The sequence below is a fragment of the Mchenga conophoros genome, linkage group LG14 (assembly GCF_057382185.1).
Source record: "Mchenga conophoros isolate Kocher_MC1m ecotype Shallow Benthic linkage group LG14, M_conophoros_male_GT1.1, whole genome shotgun sequence".
NCBI classification, from domain to species: Eukaryota; Metazoa; Chordata; class Actinopteri; order Cichliformes; family Cichlidae; genus Mchenga; species Mchenga conophoros.
The window spans coordinates 3227597-3248339 of NC_140539.1; the positions used below are offsets into that span (position 1 = coordinate 3227597).

At 41.8% G+C, this 20743-nt stretch overlaps 1 protein-coding gene across 5 annotated transcripts in view; it reads right to left on the reverse strand.

The window, feature by feature from the left end:
- The window catches only part of bcas3 (BCAS3 microtubule associated cell migration factor), a 314119-nt gene that overhangs the window by 196586 nt on the left and 96790 nt on the right, over window positions 1-20743 (reverse strand). For all 5 annotated transcript variants that reach the window (XM_085244777.1, XM_085244781.1, XM_085244779.1 and 2 more), the window contains 3 exons: window positions 12366-12466; window positions 8111-8307; window positions 7734-7831 (listed from right to left, as the gene is read on the reverse strand). In XM_085244777.1, the coding sequence (XP_085100903.1) occupies window positions 7734-7831; window positions 8111-8307; window positions 12366-12466 (396 nt within the window). The remainder of the gene's footprint in view (window positions 1-7733; window positions 7832-8110; window positions 8308-12365; window positions 12467-20743) is intronic.

Here is a 20743-nt window from a genome sequence, read left to right on the forward strand (position 1 = left end):
TAAAATTCAGCTCCCACATACTGAATGTTAATAATTGACAAATAAAAATATCTTACGGGACCCGCTCTAACTGTTTCATACAGGCTGAAAACAATTCTTTAAAACTGGGGCTTTTTAACGTAGGAGACTATGGGGACTGAGTCAGTTTTGGAACAATCATCTCAACAACACAGGAGGTAATGACAGGAACATTTATGGCCAGAAATGACCACAGATTTCAAGCAGCTATAGAAGTGACCCTCGCTCTCACAGCATTGAGTCCTTAGATCTAAGAAAAGACAATGACAGGAACTAGACCTAGGATCCAGATTTAGGGAGGTGGTGCTCAGAGGTGGGAATCAGAGTGTGTTCAGGTTCTACATAGTTGGAGAATTAAAAAAAAAGACTCATGAGTACCAAAAGCAATTCTACTGTTGGAGGCAATACAGATCTGAATGAAGAGTTTAATCTCATTGATGTTTTTTTTCTTTTTGTGTTAGTAATGAACTTACTGTACAAAGGGAAATGTGTTTCCATACAATCATATTTGTTCCTTTGGTAGAGAATTTGAAGTTTGTATAAAATAATAAATAGACAGGTAATGTAGAGGAAAGGAACAGCACACACACACACACACACACACACACACAGCAGTGGTAGCTTAGCTGTGAAAACCTGGGGTGGGTGTGTCTAACGCTGACCCCTCACTGATTGATTTGATTGGTGGACTACCACACTAGTTAAATTACAACAAGGATGAACTTTCAGTATACATGTCTATATATGCAAGACACACTCTGAAGAAATTTAGAGTGTAGCTTTGGAAATTACTGTAAAGCTTGAAACTGTGACCAAGAATGCATCGTCTATTTGAGCATTTTAGTATTCCACACTGGTCTGAGAATCTGACCTAAGTGTATCACAAACATACAGCAAACCCAGTGCCAAAGTCCAGCAGTGCTCTGAAGTGTATTCAGCTTTCTCTGATAAGGCAGCTTCATCATGTCCTGCCTGTTTAGCTCTGCCGCCAGCTAACACACTATCACTGATTCACCACCACAGATAATACACACAGACGCGCACACACGCAGATGAAAAACAGTGAGGCAGAGGCGCGGCGACAAAGATGACGAACAAAAACAACAAAATGGCTGATGCCACAGACGGGCCTTTTGTTGTTGTTGTTTCCTGTTGTGGAGCAGGGTGGCTTTCTTTACAGAGTCAAAACACAACTACAGTCGTGTGGACGGGAACTGGGAGATTTATCAGTGCATGAACATGCGCGCACACACAGGTAAAGATTAAACAGACTCTTTCAGTCTTGCGGTGTTATCTGTTTTTCTGGTCTGTCTCCTTTTCTTTCTTTTTAGATATGACCTCCTGGGCCACAAAACGCCACTGTGTAGTCTAGCTGGGATTGAGGCTGGCTTTAAACACACATATCCCCCCAGCAAGGCTTGGGGTGCAGATAGGGCGCATTGATACCAGCTACACGTTGCTCCTGTGTTTTGCAGCTGGTGGAAAGTGAGACAGCAGCGTTGCTGTCGTGCTCCCGTGTCCCCTCCTTAAGAGAGACATGCTGGATCAAGAAGTCACACTGTACATCACTTTCTCTGTGTGTGTGCGTGAGCGTGTCCCATGCAGACGGCGTCCCATCACCTCAGGGAAGACAGAGATAAGCAGAGTGTATGGGCTGAGATAAGATGCGAGCAGACACTGGGGAGACTGACTGACTGTAAGTGAGTCACTGTAGGAAGAGCTGCAGCTTTATGGTCTTGCTGGGCCTGAGGACTCTCACAGACACTGTTGCAGTTTCACAGAAATGGCTCGAAAACATGACAGAATTCCTGCCAGTGTGGCAAATATTACTCAAAAGAATGGCAATGTATGGCACATACATCGGTTTCACACTATTTCCTAGGCTACAAACGTGTCAATTAACATGCTTTTGCATGTCATATATTACACGTGAAGGTAAGTTCACATGTAATAAACACGCACTCCAGAAACAAAGCTCTGCTGTATATGAAACTGAACAACAAGACTGACACACTTTAAGGTTTGTTTCTGATGTGATGACAACTGATATGACGGCACACAAGCACACGTGTCCTGCATATCTCACATGTGACACAGAACAGCAGCGCATTAGCAAAAACATTAGTATTAAATAGGGCTGCACGATTAATCGTTAGAAAATCGCGATCTCGATTCATACTTATGTGCGATCTCATTTCCAAATGACAACAATTAAAAAAAAAAAAAAAAAAAAAAACGACGACGATTGTACCGCATTTTGATCCGGGACGCAATCTGCATGAAAACAAGCGCTCACTCGTCCTGCTCAACAAATGACGAGGGCGGAGCCTTATACCACGTGATACAGAAGCTGTGCCGTGTGATGCTAAAATTAGCAGGAGAAAACAACGGAGAGCACGTCAGGGATGACGAGAAAGTGACAGGAGAAAATCCGTCCCGGTCAACCACCCAAACATCAATAACGGGAACCTTATACAGCGCTTCCCTATACCCGTCGAACTCCCGCAGGCACAAAGAAATCACGGAGGCTATCACTTATCACCTGACCAAAGATACGGCTCCCATCAACACTGCAAAACGAGGGATTTAGGAAAACGATCAACACCCTAGACAAACGCTACACAGTGCCGTCCCGCAACTATTTTTCTGTTGTTGCACTACCTGCTCTATACACGCAGCGTCGAGCAGCGGTGGAGACGGAATTTCAAGCAGTACAACGACAAAATGTGAGACATTTGTTGTTTTTATGTTTATTTATTGTTTTTATGTTCAGTCTCAACTGTTACGAAGTTGATGTGCAGTTAATAAGTGCAATAAATATTTATACTGGAAAAGAGAATCATGAGAGAATCGTGATCTCAATTCTAAGCAAAAAAATCGTGATTCTCATTTTATGCAAAATCGTGCAGCCCTCGTATTAAATAAAGAAATATTTTTTAAAGTCTGATAAGATTTAAAGATTATTGTTAGCAAGTATCAGAACACATTTTAGAATCCAGAGTAACTGTATGATGTTACAGCACCAGTTTAAACAGACATAACTAAGTGGACAGAACCAATACACTAACCAAAGATAGACATCATTAATATTTGTGTCAGAATAAAGATGAATGCATGCTGACCGCAGCTCCTATAACACACCTGATGGAACTGTAAACCAACAGCAACAAGTGGCTGGGTTCCAGCCCAAATCTATTATGTAAACTATGTTGCTGTCAGATTATTGTTTTCATTAAACCAGATGCTCCTATAGTTGGCTGACAGGGTATACCTGGTAAAACAGCTGACTACCTGGTTTGTATTTCAGTACATCAAGAAGAAACACTACCCACGTGTTTTTCACAGTGGCCATGCTCTGAACTATACATCACCATCAGCCTTAATGCAGATTTTGGAAAATATATTTATTTCTGCTCTAAAGTTTGGGATTTCAGCACGGGAGTCTACGGGGGCTGGCTCAGCCAACTGCAGTCACGTTGATGACATGACTGGTCTTAACAAACTGCACACTGGCACATTATTTGTCTTCATCTTAAAGTCGATAAATGTTGCTAATGTTCAAGTTAAAACTGAATTGTAGCAGTTTTCATCAGCTTTCTCTGTATTCTTGTAACCACGGTTGCAAATACTCACTTTTAAAATGATCTGAAGTCACTTAGATAAACTGTCTGCACCTTCAACCAAAGTTCTGCCACACGCATTCAAGTTTTGCAGAGGGTGAGACTAAAGTGATGTGCGTCTGTGATAATGGCGGCGCCATGGCAGTGGCAGGACACAACCCCAAACCCACACACACAGACACTGATAAGCATCACCTCCATCCCTCGGCCTGGCTCTGTCCTGTCTCTCTCTGCTCTGAAGCAGTGAGAGAACACAGAAAACACAGAGGACGCTGGCTGGAGATGGCTGAAGGAAGAAGATGAGCAGAGGTGGAAGCAGAGATGTCACCATATCAGAAATGTCGTTGTCAGTACAGGTAGAATTTCACATTCCCCACATTCAAAATCACCCTACACACTGCCTGCATATTCCCTTTTACGAATCAATATCATCCCTTAATAACTGCTTTAAGTCCTCGGTGCATACGCGGCATCTTCAGAATTTTTGCATCGAACGGTTCTGGTGACGTCCCTCTGTCAAAGTGAAAGACACGTAACGCTCTGAAGATCACAGCAGAGCTGCCTCACCAATGAAACTGAAAGGTTATCCAATGCTTTTGTTTTATCACCACAAAAACTGCAAATATGTAAACAAATAAGCACATCAGAGGATGTAAATGAACATTTACCTCAACAGTTTATCATAGAGCCTGCGTGAATGAGCTTCAAGAACCACAAAGACTCAATAAGAAAGACATCTGTAATGTGTTTCAGTATTATAAATCACAAGGTTTAGAATTTATTTCATTATTAAATAATTAAATAAATACCAAAATTCCAAGCAGTGAAGACAGACGATAAATCAGTGTGGGTACTATAAACACAGACTAATATATTTGTGTATGTCAAACTTAATTTGCCTCCTCTTTAAACATTTCAGCGTAATCTTTGGATTTCATTATATTGTTTAATTTATTATAAATGTACAATTAATCATTGTGAAACAGCTTTAACCATTAATAATTACATTACTGAAAAAAAGATTTGTTCTTCATAATCTGTGAAGTGGAATTTAATTCTATCAAATCTACATGTTAACAAAATAGTCGGGTACCTTCTGTTTTTCTTTTCTTTAAAACACGATATTACAGCCGAATGTGTGGGATTTGTTTTGTAACATGTATTTAAATAATGTAAATACAGGTTATGGGTGAATGGCAGAAAGTGGTCATGTTAAATAGCAAAGACAAACACGGTAAATAAATAATGGTCAAACCGCATCTACGTGAATCGGTTCATAAAGCACCTCTGTTGAAAAGCAAAGGCTGGATGACAAAAGACGTGCAATCAGATGTGTAAAACTATTTGTGACACACCTTCTTGTGACACCCGTCGCAAATATTTCTTGACGCCTGACTGAGCGAGCGGTGGCTGTGTGTCAGTGTGAGGGCAGATCAGATGAATGAAACTCTGTCACAAGACGCAGCAGATAATGCCACAGATGCCACAGACAATTCTCTATCTCCTTTATCAAACGCAGAACAACAGGATATAATGTCACGCAATAAAGGATGATTCCTTGAACCCACTGGCAGTAGGACCAGGCTCACAAACACACTTTCGCAATGCCTGTGTTGAGAGTAAAAGACATATTTTACAGGAAATCCTCTGAGTGGGATTGGATTATCAAACATCATAACCAGATTAAAGCAGCCATGCTATTAAAGATCACTTGGAGTCAAATCAATCCTGTCAAATAGCTAATAGACTTTGCAAGCCTATTCAGACACACTGTCACACAGTGCATATAAATACACTGGAATACAACAGCAATGCCAGAGAACATCTATAGCTGTGTATGGTGGGATGTAGCAGAAGTGCAGATTAAGAGTGTAAAAGGCTTTGCACTCCTAATCCACCTGGATGGGATTGTTCAGCTGTTATTCAATAACAGAGCGAATCTCTTTGCAGATATGGTCATAAACATGACTATCGTGCAGTTAGCTGGGTTAGGCTAATTGGCAGCTCGAAACTGCCCGTAGGTGTGAATGCGTGTCTGTGCATCAGACTGGTGACCCGTCCAGGGTGTACCCTGGGATAGGCTCCAGCCCCACGCCCCTGACAAGGATGAGTGGAGAGGGGCATGAGTGGATGGTGTTTTTTAAAATGATTTATATCCTTTCGTGTTACACCTTGGAAACGTGTTTGTCATAAACCTTGAAGCAAAGAAATGATTACCTGTTACTTCTATTAGTATGCACCTCTTCAAAAAAGCACAGTTATTTTGGGACACTTACTTTATAATTGCAACCAGGAATGTTACAGCACTTTAGCCCACTTATAGACATTTTTTGTGTTTTTTGTGTTCGTCTAGTTTATACCATAAACCTAACTGCTTAAATGTGTAAATAAATTAAAGAGAAAGAAGTAAGTGAATAAAGTGTTTTTTAAATTCTAATGAATTTTTACATTTTCAATTTCTATGGCCTATAAAAATGCGTCTCATTGCCAAGACGTCACAAAAGAAACATCTCATGATAAAACCAGTGAGCTCTAAGTTGTTGCAAAACATACTGATAGTTGTAGAAGAATTTCTAAGGCTACGTTCACTCTGCAGGTCTTAAAGCTCAATTCCGATTTTTTGATCAAATCCGATGTTTTTGTCTGCTCGTTCACACTACAAATAAAATGCGACAGCAAACGCGCTCTAGTGTGAACGCTCAAAGCGGCGCATGCACAAAAGAAGACGTCACACACAACGCGCTCTGTTTAGACCCAGAGCAACAGTATTGTTTGACTGATGGCCTTAATCTAAAGACTTCGGACTTTACGTTTCCCAATTTTTGCTTTAAGTTATTTTGTTATTTACATAATAATGTAAATAACCTAATAATGATCCTTATTGCTGTTTTAGAGAGGAGCAGTGCTTCTAGCTGCAGATTTCTGCCAGAATCTGCAGATTATACAGTACAAAAAAATGTTCACGTTTCTCCAACATTGTCTTCCCAACAGTTTCACTGACATCTACACGGGATGGCCAGGAAGCGTTCACAATGTCTTCTCCGGAGCAGATAATTGGCGTCTGTCTTGTGTCAGTGACATAAAAGACGGATTTAATGCGACATGACCATCAAACAGCAGTCGCTTTCTGAAACATCAGATATGTATCGGATTCAGCACCAGGTCGGATTTGAAAATATCGGATTTGTGCCGTTCACACTGTCAGACCATGATCGGATATGGGTCGCATAGGGTCAAAAAAATCGGATTTGATGCGCTTTCGCCTGCAGTGTGAACGTAGCCTAAGGTGTCAGTGGGGCTATAATCCAGAAATGGAAATCCCTTTCACCTTAAACTGGTGCTCATTTCAAACAGGAAGGAAAACAATTATCAGAAGAGTTGTCCAAGAAGCAAGGATCACTTCTGGAGAGCAACAGAAAGACCTGGAATCAGGAGGTACAAGTGATTAAAAAAATAAATAAATAATGCACTCAACCACCATGGCCTTTATGAACACTCACCACACTCGGTGGGTTAAGAAAAAGCATGCTGAAAGCAGGTTTAAAGGTTGCTGACCAACATTTAGACACGGCTGTGAAATACAAGGTCAAAAGGCGCTGCGCATATCACCCCCAAAACACAAAAAAACCTGCTGCCATCCACCAGGATGATGACGAGGAAACGTCGAGGAGACTCAGTACAGCTGTTATTGCTAATTGAAACTCTATGGAATGAACTACTAAAGCTCAGAGTTTATGGGGAGGACCCACGAAGACTTTTTGTGTGGAAGACGAACCTGAGCAACTAGTTTTTTCATATTGGACATCACCAACAAAAGCTTTTGTATCAAGTGTATAAACATACACTTTTTCTGTGTCATTTTTCATTATTAGACATAACTGTCGATTTGATAGGTTTTAACATCTGCATGAATGTGTGAAGTACAGAAGACAGAGCGGAAACAATGTAACAGCCTCAGCTGATATAACTGATGGGAACAAGATACAACGCATTTAACAACTTCACACCTCAGCAAAGTATCTGCAGTAAAACAATGAAAGAGAAGAAGCAAAGGTGTACCGCAAAACAGAAGAGGGGATGTTTAAAGTTTCTTACCTGATCCTGCATCCATGATGTTGGACTGGCCACGACGATCAGCCACCAACCGCGATGAGCCGGGCATGCTGACAGGCTCTGAACGTACTGGCTGGATCCTAAAAATGTTTGTTATGCATCCGTTAATACATACACTCACACACGCGCACACATAAAGAACACACATCCACTGGGATCCAGATGCTTATTTAACTGGATCTGGTCTGTTGTTTCAGTGATTAAGTATAAAGCTGCTGACACTACAGGCTTCATTGATGTGGACTCTATCCATGATTATTAGAATATTAGGATAATTTCTGATTAATGACCAGCTCCACGTGTAGATCGTCTTTGCGTTTAGGCTGGTGTGTATTTCTATGAGAACAAATTTAAAGTACCTGAGGCTGTGGAGGTCCAGGTCGTCTGTGTCAAAGTCCAGAAGGGGCTGCTGAACATCGCTGGGGCCCTGGGACTGAAGCACCGAGGATGAAGAGGAGATGACTGTGGTCTGGCCTGAAGGATGAATTGTCTTAAACTGAAACTGGGGGCCCATCCACAGGCGCCGATGGGGGCCTGTATGAGTCACAATCTCCACCTGAAATCAGAGGTTTAAACTAAATAAGGTTCATTCAATTCAGTTTTATTTAGATTCTTAGGAAGATGCATTCATTTGTCTAACGTGCTTCAGGCTGGATTTCACAGGGTGGCTCTGGCATCTATGTGCCAACGCTGAAAAATCCCATGCAGTACTCAGATGAACTCAGTTACATGGCATCAAACTAAAAGCTTGCTGTACTTGTGTACCACTAAAAGTCTGACGATGATGTCAGAACTCATCAATGTCTTGTGTGTGTTGGAAGTGCTAGCAGCCTGATGGGAAGCCTTCCCAGAGGGTTAATAGAAGTGTGACACTAGCAACGGCGTGGCAGCAAAGCTGAGGTGAGGCCTACAGGGACAATAAGATGGCACTGCTATGGCAGGCGGTCCATGGGCGCCTGAGCTGAGTGGCACTAATGCTGGCTAAAAGTAGGATAGGAGAAGGTTATGGAGTGGCTCACTCATAAACATCAGACTATTACTGCCTCGTCTATTCTCCATCTCCTCTTTGCCTTTATTGAACAGCCGTCTCCTGCCTCGCACTCCTGCTTTTCACTGCTCTCCCAAGCCGTCTCTACTTTGAATCCCTGCAGCAATTAGCACGCCTCTTGGTGTCTCGCTATTCGGATGTCATTATCTTTACTTCATACACATCTGTCTCTCAGCTCAGCTGAGTATTTTCTTCCACTATGGCTTCCATGTGCTAACATCTTAAACAATCTCAACTTTGCTGTGTCTGTTTACACAGACATTAGATATGTGAGGTTCATCACAGCTGTGCAAATTAGGCCACAGAAGGAGGGAGGATTGTCACTTTGCATGTGTGTATGCTTTTCCAGTTAACACCATCAATGTCACGCCCAGCTGCAGAGCCGAGACAGCTGCCAGCGTGCTCTCTTTGCAATGGCACGGTAGGTCCAGATGTTACAGTCCAGTATCAACCCCAAATGCACATCCCCTTGCAGACTTGTTGGACAGAGCTAGTTGACATGTTGCCACAGATTTGCCCATGCTGCTGTAGCCTCGACACCAAATGAGATCAAGCTAGCTGCCTCTGTCTGTGCAAAACATTTTTTTTTCTCTCAACCTTCGCATTTTCTCCTTCTTTATAGGCTGAATATTTTTACTCTTATAGCATCAGTACTATCTTTAGAAAGTAAGAAAAAAAGACGAACATCCTGTGCAAGTTTGGCTATTTTGACTGGCATCTTATAAATGACTGTCTGAGGTTAAGAAGCTGCACAAATATTGGCTAAGCTAATTTGCTTGTCAGTTGTTTTCATTTAGTGAAGTATTTACCAAAAGCATTTAAGGGGTTGTGCTTGTGCATTTTTTAAATGTTCCTGTTATCTAATACTTAAAGGCAACACATCTCTTGCAAATTAACTGTCCTCTAATCCATTTACGTATTAGGAGACAATTAAGAGATGAACCGAGGTGGACTGTATAAGGACAGGAGTTTGTGTTGTCTACTCAGTCAGCTGAAGGGCAACTGACACTGACAGGCACCAAATGGCACAGCACTGCAGTGAGCTGAAGCACTGACATGGAGGGTCACAAACCTCACATTTCATTAGGGGATGGCCGATCAATTCTAAATCCCAATCTAATGCCAAAATGCCCACTGAAAATCTAATGAGGGCCACTGATATGATATAATGAAATCCACGAGGCAGTAGTTAGCCTCTAATTCAATATAGCCTATATGTATTTAGCTCTTCTCAATCCACAAAGCTATTATGCTTGGTATCTACGCTTTTCTTCATATTCTAGAGAAACCGAAGCAAAGAGGAAACTAACCAGTATACCCATATATCAGTTATGGTATAATATCCCAAATTCTTTGTCCAAATCATTTAATTTTAATGCTGGAAGAGCTGTAGAGTTAAATCTTCAACCACTGACACATACATTTTTATCACTGCTCTGACAGGAAGTCACCCAAAATACAGGTTAGTGCGAGGGATAGTTTTGCTCCTGGCAAACTATCATGGCAGATTTGAACCAGGGCCTCTGCTAGCTAAGCGAAGTACATTTTACCCAATCAATTATGTATGCAGTGGAATTATTGATGATGAAAATGTAGTGGGCTACCTGCCGACACTAGCGATAAGTGCTACTTGTGTTAACCAAGCTGAGAAGACCTGGGTGAGTGTGTCGCGCACTCACCCAGGTTATTTCAGTACAGATTTGAATTGTGTTTTTATCAGGTAAAAATACAAAATAATTTGTTTTTACAACACAATCACACAGTTATGTCAAAACATGGGTTGGGAAGAATTTTCCAACTAAAATAATTTACATTTTTAAATTATAATTTACCTTCTTTCCATCATTAAGGGGAAAAAGCTATCCAAATCTACCTGGCCCTGGTGAACTGGTGGCAGCAGCAAGAACTGCAATCAAGCATTTGAGATAACTGGCAATGAGGGTTTCACTGTGGAGGAACTCGGGGGATTTTCTGAGCATGACCAGCCTATTTTGGTCATGCCAAGTTATCTCAATTAGACTCATGTCCAAACTTTGAACAGGCCTCTCCAAAGCATTTCATTTGGTTTAATTTGATTTTTTGTCTATTCTGAAATTGACTTGCTGGTGTTTCAGATCATTGCCTTGCTCCATAACCCAAGTTCGCGTCAGCTTCAGCTGAAGAACGGATGGCTGGACATTTTAATTCAAGATTTTCTGTTAGAGAGCAGAATTTATCATTCCACCGATTACGACAAGTCATTCAGGTCCCGAAGCAGCAAAGCAGTCCCAGAACGTCACATTATTACCATCATATTTCACTGTTGGTATGACATTCATTCATTTTCCAAAATGCTGTGTTGGTTTTATGCCAGATGTAACGAGACTCAAACCTTGCAAAAACTGAGCATTTCCCAAAGTCTTGGGGGTCATAAAGATGTTTCTGGCAAACGTGAGGGAGGCTTTTTTGGTCAGCAGTGGTTTTCCATGGGAACTCCTGTGGATGTCATTTTTGCACAGCCCCTTTCTTACTGCTGAATCATGACGTTTGACCTTAACTGAGGAAAGCGAGGCCTGCAGTTCTTTAGATGCTTTTTTTGGTAATTTTGTGATCTCTTCGAGTAAGCTGGGTAGATCAGCAACCCCTGGGAAGGTTAACGCTGGTCACAATTTTCTCAATTTGTGGAGAAATGACTGACAGTCTTGTTCACTGTAGTTCTAAAGTCTTAGAATAGTTTTTGTAACCTTTACTAGACTAAGAGATTTGAGTGAGTTTCTTATCTGTTCTTGGGCGTCTTTAGCTCATGGCATGGTGTGTTGCATTTGAGCTTTTAGCCTGGTTCACTATGTTCGGTGTGCCAGGAAATCAAACTCAGCTTTTTTCAAAAAATTTGGTTAATCATAGTAAATTTATTAGGGTAGGGGATTACTTTTTCACACAAGGCCAGGTAGGTTTGGATAGGAAAATAATTTCATGATCTGTATGTTAACAAAAACCTTTTTTGTAAACAATAAACGAAGGAGACAACTTCAGACGACTGTATAATTATAGCAAAGAGACAGTGCAAAAGAGTTGCTAACCCCACTAGTTTATGCATTTGCAACAAAATTTCTATTAACCTGATGAATGTCAAGTTATTATCTTCCTTTGAACTTTTTTAATCTCTCTAACTATTCAGATTTGACTGATGCTCCAGTGTTTACTCGCTGATATCAGTGAGTAAACACTGGAGCATCAGGTGGAGGTTCAGCGGATAGATAAAACCTTTCCTGCTTAAGCTAAAAACAAGCCTATGCCATATTATGGCACAAGAGTCCCACTGTGAGCTGTCTTCTTTTAAATTACACACAGTTACTTGACCCACAGATTACACTAAAAAGTGCAAACTTATTTTTTGTAATCCAGGATCAAGTTCAGGAGCAGGTCTAACTTTAATATGATGTTTGCAATGAAGAGTCATTAACTGATTTATCAGCGCTCTGAATTGGTATTTGTTCATTGTATTTTTAATTTAGAAGAAATAAAATCAAAATATGAAACATTTTCTTCTTAAGTCACCGTCATGTCATGTCAAACAGAAGCTTTACCTGAGAGAGCCACTCCTCATCCTCCTGGCCACTGTGGTCTGATGCCAGACTGTCGGATGACTCGTGACGTGTGATTGGGCCGGGGCTTCCTGGGGGTACAGCTGGGGAAAAAAGAATACACAAGAATGATATACTTGAAAGCTGACGATAGCCAACGCCTAGTACCGTCACAGTTCTCAAGCCAAAAGATTAAGTGTAAAAGTCAAGTTCCATCCCTCTAAATACATTTACAGCTATTGGAAAAGGATATCAGAAAGGCAAAGCAGGGCAATGAATCTCATATTACTAATTAGAATTTACACAAATTAGCATGTAAAACTAATTAGACCTTAAAAGCGGTTTACCAAAGTGTGTTATTACAGCCTAAATGTGTGATTAGGCCTTTGTGTATGAGCATATACATTGTATACCATACACATGGGCTGAGTGACGTTAGTTTAAGCTAAGATACAATAAATTTACAGTTAATGACTCGCTGGATGAAAGCTAGTGTTTTGGGACAACATCAAAAATCTCAATCCCATGTTCTCATGTGTATGTCGGTGCATGCAAGCGTTAGTAAAAAAGCAAGAGTACAGTGAATGTCTGTGTGTTACAGAGAGACTCAGGGACAGATGGCGCTCCAGAAGGCTTGAGTAAGCAGGGATGGAGAGAACGAGCCCTGATGCGCAGAATCAGTCTTTCTCCGTCTCCCACCCCAGGGATGGAGTTTCTTTAACACAAGCATGGCTAATACACTCGTCAAGTCAACATCTGGAGCACAGGAGGCACTTCTAACTATATCCCCATACACGCTCCAGGTGTTCGGACATCCTCGATGGAGGCAGTTTGGTCTTTGACGCCTGTTTAGCAAAATGCCACATCATCCCTCACCCACACCTCACCCCAACACACTCACACAGAACTATGCCGTCACATGTTTCTTAAACTTGGTTCTGAAACAAAAACCCAAACTGATCTGATGACTGAGTGTCATCTGCAACTCCAAATCATATCAGTACAACTAAAAGGAGAAATGAGTAAAAGTGCCCGGGGAAGTCGTAAAAAACATTGTGGCATAACAAATTCAACACACTGAAGGCTTCCTGTGGTCTTGAAAAAATAAGAGTGTTTGCCTCTTAACAAGTGGCCAAACAGAAATATGAGACTTTTTAATACCAAAAGCTTCTCCTTATTTCCTATTTGACAAACAGAGGCTACTTTTTCCAGGACAGCTTGAACTATTCTGGTGCTCTGAAATATTTATTCCCCTTTTGTCAACTGACAGAATTATGTCCTTATATCTATAAGCATATTAGATTTAACTGACTTAAGTGGATACAATCATTAGACAGTGAATCAACATTTTCTGAGTAATAATAATAATTAAAAAAGCAACGATGTAACTGTGATTTTATTAACTGGTTCTTTGTGTTATGGTGGTGCTAGTAAGATACTCCATGCAACTGTACAGTGTGATTTAAAGGAAAGCTTTGACTCAATTTTTATTAAATACAAAACATCTCTCCAAGCAACTGCCGTAGGTCACTATTGCACGTCATGGATACAGTGTCTATTTTCTCTTCCCCACTGTAGCTAAGACAAGCTCAGGCTGGTGTTTGTAGCAGGAGAGTTCAGATCTCAGTTTTGTGTCTAGTCAATAAAAAGCAACAGAGATGAGCTGAAATGTGCTAAAGGTCCTTACAGGGGAAGAAAGTGTGATATATATGATATGTTGTGGATCATGCATGCCTGCGTGTTACCCACAAAAATACAGACAAGTACCATTGTCATTTTTTAACAATGTAACCATTTCTTCGTATTTATAAAACAAGATTAATAGCATCACAGTGGCCTGGCATATGTACATATGTACTAAACAGTGTGAGGAATTTTGGGTATGCAACCTAAGCATGCATACTCAAAAAAACAGCACATAGCTTGGCAGTGATGACACTTTTTATTGTTTTTAATAGTTGATTTCACTTCTTTGTATGTTATAACTTTAGTCTTCTGCCATTGGTTGAAGGACCCAAAATGGCCCAAGCAAGAGCAGCCCACAGACAGGCTGCTGCACATACTTTTCACTCTACCCTCTGGTGATTGTAAATGACTACAACATGTAAAATGACGGTCTGCAAAGCCAATAAAAGCAAAAAATACCTGCATGTTGAGTACTTGTGAATACATCAAATATGTTTTTGTTGCTTTGCTTCTTATTTGGGAGAAGCGACCCTTTCATGACCTACAGATGTCCTGGAGAGGAAAAGTGTGTAAGGCTTACAGTAAGAGGGAGAAACAGGGAGAGAAGGTTTCTCATGTCCTTTTAATGGAAGAGAGCTGAACAAAGCCTGCGTTGTGTTACTTATTAAACAAAATCACAACTCCCCTATTTCCTCCCGGTGCATTCGCTCTCCGACTTGGCTGTCCCTCACTCTCTTGTTCTCCTTCACTCTCTCTCTCCCTGCTCTCTGACCCTTGGGGCCAATAGCTGTTCCCTAATTAATTATTGATGTTCTAAAGCAGTTGTTGGACTGGCTGGATCGGGTTTCCAGTGGGTGGGTGTGGGGGTTTTCAATGGTCAGTGTCGCAGCCAGGCTCCATTATGGAGAGCTAGTGGTCATCCCCATGGGTCAGGCAAAGACACAACCCTTTTGCACGTGTTTGTTAGTGTGTATGTCAGGAGCCAGACTGACACTAGCAGTTACTGTAGTATCTACTCATCATAGCATCTAGCTAGCCAACCACTCGGCCTTCTGCTGCTTCTATAGTGGTCATTAGTGGCTTTTAAGAGACAGAATGTCAATGCAATTTCACAGAGAGCAAATTTTTTAAGTGCAAACGTATCACATTGCACTCAAGAAAGGAGTCTCATTGTATAGTTAGATCCACAGCGAATATGTTCTGTTGTTGAAGGATTTAAAGACACATCAGCAAATGAGCAAGTGGCACGGTGCCATCACCCCACAACCATCACAGCAATGGAAAAGGATGGGTCAGTGGGAAATTTAGGAAAATGTACTATATGTTCTCGGACTCCCGGTATGGATTCTTTGACTTTTTTCTTTTTTAATTTATTGAGCCTTCATCAAGCAAACCTTTCCTTTCCATACAATCTTTGAAGTCAAGTCTGTAAAACCCTTTCCTGTTACAAAACTGCAATAATCTTATCTGTATGTGATGGACAAAAAAGAAAGTACCGACTACGTCCTCATAAGTATACATTAGACCCAACAAACAGCAAACTGCTAGCTATGCTAATGGTCTGCTGGACATTTCATAAACAAATCTCGTCTTAATGGATGAAGAGCTGAGAGAAAACAAACCTATAACTACTAATTCTTTGTGAAATATTAAACAAAATTAATATTTCTTGTAAAAGTGTATGATATTAAAATTGAGTTGCTGGCACATGATTGAGAAAACATCAAAAGCCTCACTTTACCAAGGAGAGTGATATATATTTAAAATTGAACTATAGTGTATGAAGCATCTATATTTGTTAACCAAAGGAAGCACCTTGATCATTAATCAGCAGACTGAGTCAGTAAGGTGAACTGTCACCTGCAATTTATAATTACGGCTCTTTTATTTACTTTGGTGCTTTTGCTAATATATACACAAATAAAGGGACTCCCACTCCACCCGTAATCATCTACCACACAACCACCAACAAGGAACAGAGTTGTCTGTGTCACAGTCTTTATTGACTGCGAAGAGAGAGGCGCTTTGCTGTGCTGAAGGCCAGTAGCCAATGGCCTGTTAGTCAGAGCAGTGAAGCAGAGAGTCAGAATAAGAACAAAGGCTGCCTAGGTATTGATGTAGCCTGACCTCCTGGGGACTAGGGGCCAGGGGCCAGACAGGCTGATCTCCAGGGAAAGATAAGGGGCTAACAATCTGATAGATCTGGAAAGCTGGCCGCACGGTGGACACAGGACCTTGTCTCGAACCCTTACTCTGTTCTAATTTTTGTGGATGATTTTTTGTCTTTTTATATTTTTTTTCTCCCGCCTTTGTAGTCCACCCTGAATTTTTTTGTAGCCAGACACTTCACTCACTATGCTTCTTCTTCTAACTTCTCCACCTGTCTTTCTTCTCACTTTCCTCTTCTGAGTACTGCTCTGGCAGATAGGTGCTGGCATACTGACAGAGTGGGATAGCTTAGTCATTATGTATCATTCAGTGCGCAATTGACTGACAGTTCCTTCATTCATCCAGCGCTACACTTACTGCATCCTTTCTCTGCCTCCCTTTGATTACTGACCCAGTCATGGCGCCACGGTTTCTCTTTACCAAATGCCTGATGCTCCAGAGCCTTCACTCTGGCCCCTCTCTCGAAGCAATTAGATCTATTGACGAGGCAACTGTGGCTGGCCTGTCATGGGCCTCAAAGTCCCAAAAGAACTGCCAAACCAGCCAGTCAGTCAGTCTCCACAATTAGCACATTATATGACAGGTAGGGAGGGGAGGGCGTGGCCAAAAAGCATAGCCTCAATTTCTGTCACCAGGCTCAAAGGAGCCAGCCAGAAATCTAGGTGGTAAATTATTCACCGGTTTGTTTGCACCAGAGCAGCTTTGCGGTGAGGGAGGGAGGTGTTGGAAAACATTTTGTGCACAGCTAGATAAATATCAGCCTCCCGCTAACGCCACAAAAAAATACAAAAAACTGGATGTAGTTAATGAGGCTGCAAACACTTCGCATTCCTTCCTTCAGTTATTCTGTTACCCCTCTCCGACACCTTAGACCAAAAGCAAAGGAAAAAGGGCCTATTCCCACACTCACCCAAATGAGCACTTTTTGGGAAACAGAGATTCTATGTTTCCACTTCGCTGCGAGAGGATTCCCCAAACACCAACAACAAGTCTGCTTTTATTAAGCCAGATCGTGCTACAGAATCTCATCTGTTGTGAGTATACTGTGCCTCTCTCTCTGCCTTATCTCTGTGAGCAGTGCTGTGCGTTGTTATATCTTCTACTTGGCTGAGTGCTGCCAGTAGCTGCTATAGATGGACAGGTAGAGATAGTGACCATGAAGTGGCGCCACCGCTGCCTTTTATCATCCCGTCCTGGAGGCTCCGGTCTGGCCTGACCCTGGCCCTTCCTCTCCCCTTTCTATTCCTTTCCCTGTATATTGCATTTTTAATCAGGCTGGGTCATCCAATACAGAGCCACGAGACTGGAGACCATGGCCTGTCAGTCAAGTGCTGCCACCTTTTTTCCTTGCACCACCTTTCTAGAAACATGGTCTGTCTGTAGGACAATTAGCTAAAAGGGACATTTATGGAGACGTCTTGCCCTCCCTTTCTTTAGATCTTTTACTGCCCCCGTTTCTCAGTCAGCTATTTTCTCCCTCGTGATGCATGTTATCAGCAATGTAAAGTACACCTATATAACACAAGAGCCATGTGCGTTTTCAGTTTCCTATGTCTCGATATTTATGCTCAGCAAGAGGCTGGACCGGCAGCTTACGGCCGTGCTGCAATTCATCCCGAGGTCAAATCGAGCCCTTCTCCTGGATCACTTCTTTGCCGTGCTGCCAAGCCCTGGAGGAAACGGCAAAGGAGACGGGCTGGCAAAAGGAGCGCATGCTGAGAAATAGGACGTTGAGAGTCGCTGCCCGGGTGCAAAGCGCAGAAATGGAAGATGGCACTCCGAGAGCAGCTCAGTCGGTGGTGGTGGTGTATACGACGCTAACCAGAGGGAACATGGCAAGAGCACAAGACGTGGGCAGAGTGCTGAACAATTATGTTTATAGTGTCTTGACCTCGCATGACTTCACACTTGGTTGGTTATAGGAATAAAGAGCCACAACCGTGTTATCTGGCTATTGTTAATTGGATGTAAATGTTAATGCAATGAATCTCTCTCATTATGCAGCCAGTTCCGCTGCCCATGCTGGCAGAGAGTGGTGGAATAAACTGACGCCCGAGCCCATCACTCCGACGCGCTCTCATTGCTCTGACACTAGGAGAGACCATTAGCACTAATTTGAGAAAATATCCTACCAGTTAGACCTGAAGCACTGCAGAAGCCAACAGAGACGAGCAGAGAGATTAGGGTAAACATAGCTACCACTTGCCCCCGAGCACCCGCAAGAGCTAATCATAGATTTTGTATGTTTATAATTATGGAGTGAGCTCAAAACGCCAGCCTGTTCCACGGGGGTGGATTGATTCCGTGTGTGGCCATCCATGTGCACTCTGCGCTTTTGCAAAATGGCCTTTCAGATGGCACCCTAAAGTGCTCACCGCTCTGCACTTGTTATTGAATTAGAGGGAGTTTAGGGTGTCAGCTAATTGGTCTGCGCGCGGCATCTTATAGCATTGCGTTGGCATGTCCTCAAGCACACGTGTAGTGTGGCTGCCTAAGGACAAATTCAAGGTTCCTCACAGAAGAGAAAAACTACAAGGATTTGCGACAGTGCTCAGAGGACATGAAATGGTGGAAATGGCAGAGAGCTCTTTCCCTCCGGTATCTGAATAATAAAATATTATGGGTGATGACCAGAAAGATCCTTTCTCGGCATGTGGTTCCAATAAGGGGCTGATGGTCTGCTTTCAACATAGTCAACATGAAAAACCACTGGGGAACTGTTCGTTTCTTCATATTTATATATGTGTGTGTGCACGATATGTGTGCGCATGTGTATGTGGATTCATATTTGCAAAAAGCTGTCTGTCTGACAGTTAGGGTTAAGGCTGAGGGTTAGGATCTCTCAAATCATTTTGATTGCTTAATTTGAATAATAATAAAAACTAGAGACGTACTGATAGCCAGGGAGTAATCAGCTATTATCCAGCATTCTTGGTCCTTACCAGTGAGTGGCTGGTCAGCCTGACGTGTGTCAGATTATGAGCTCTTCAAACAAAGCTCATCAAAGTGAAGTGTTGGGGAAGCAGCACGACACGTTCATAACAACAAACCTGATGAGACACTCCACCCGCGTGAACACTGACATTTTAAAGAAGCTAAAAGTGACTAAAGCTGCAGTTATCCAGGACTCAGGGCCAACATGAAGGATCGAAGCAGTTCAGAGGAAAATGATGGAGAAAAGGCTCAATGTCCTGATATCTCACGACGGTATAACTGTACTGGAAAATTATTTTATTGCCTGATTTTTGTCCTTTATATAAATCTGTTACTTTGTTTGGTAAGGTAGAATATGATAAAGGATATGAGCGTACAGCAACTCATTTTTAGGTATTTATTAGTGACTCTTTCAAGGAGTTTTAAAAATTATTTTATTATGAAAAGAACATTTTTCACTAAAGAAAAGTTGGTTTTTGCTTGTAATGTTGATCAGACGTAGAAAAATATATCAGAAATCAACATAATTGCGAGCAGTACAACATAGGGCTGGGCGATATGACCCAAAATTGATATCTCGATATTTTTTAGCTGGATGGTGATATACGATATATATCTCGATTTTTTTTTTTTAAGCAATATGATAATATTACGTTGAAGCACAGCACGTATCACTCCGCGAGGCTCCGGACTACGGTAGCCGTAATGCTCCGACAATCCATCAAGCGCCGCAGCTCCGTAGCTTACCAAAGTCGAACTAAAACATTTTTTGACAGATTGCTGAGCGCCGTGTACCACATAAAATCGGTTTGCGGTCAGTAAGCACAACCAGAATTCATACATAAGGTGCACTGTCGATTTTTGAGAAAATAAAAGGATTTTAGGTCATGCAGCTCCTGTGGGCTGCATGTCGTTAGCGCGGTTAGCTCGCTAACACAACGCCGTCCAGCCCCACGCACGGGGCGATCCGCGGTAACTCGTTAACGGAGATTTGCCGTGTTCATCTTGTCGTTGCCTGCAGGTGAAGCGATGGGGGAGTTGTGTTCAGTGAAGGAGAGGCGAGGCCGAGTAACGCAGCGTAGAGACAAAAGTGGACGAAAGAGAGGCAAACTTGCGGCTCCACAAGTATAATTATACCGTAACATAGACTATATCGATATGAACGATATTGTCACATCTTATATCTCGTATGAAAATATATCGATATTTTAAAAAAACTCGATATATCGCCCAGCCCTAGTACAACACTGATGAAAACTTCTGCATTTTCAGTGACTGCATGTGATATTTGTGTACCAATGTATGCTACTTTCTGTTGCACTCTCTTTGTGGTATCCCCAACAATTCAACTATACTTTACTTTTATTCTGAAAGGGCCACAAGGAAATGTAGAAGCACATTTAGATGATCGTTTTACTCAGTGCTCTTAGCCCTGTGATACCAGTCTCTTGTTTATCAGTACCATGCTAACCTTACATTTAGAGCATGTGTTGGTACAACACCTTGACCTTTTTTACTTCCTGAAAATGCAGACTTCCATTCTATTTGAACACAACTTTATACTGTAAATACACTACAGTGTGTAAACTCAA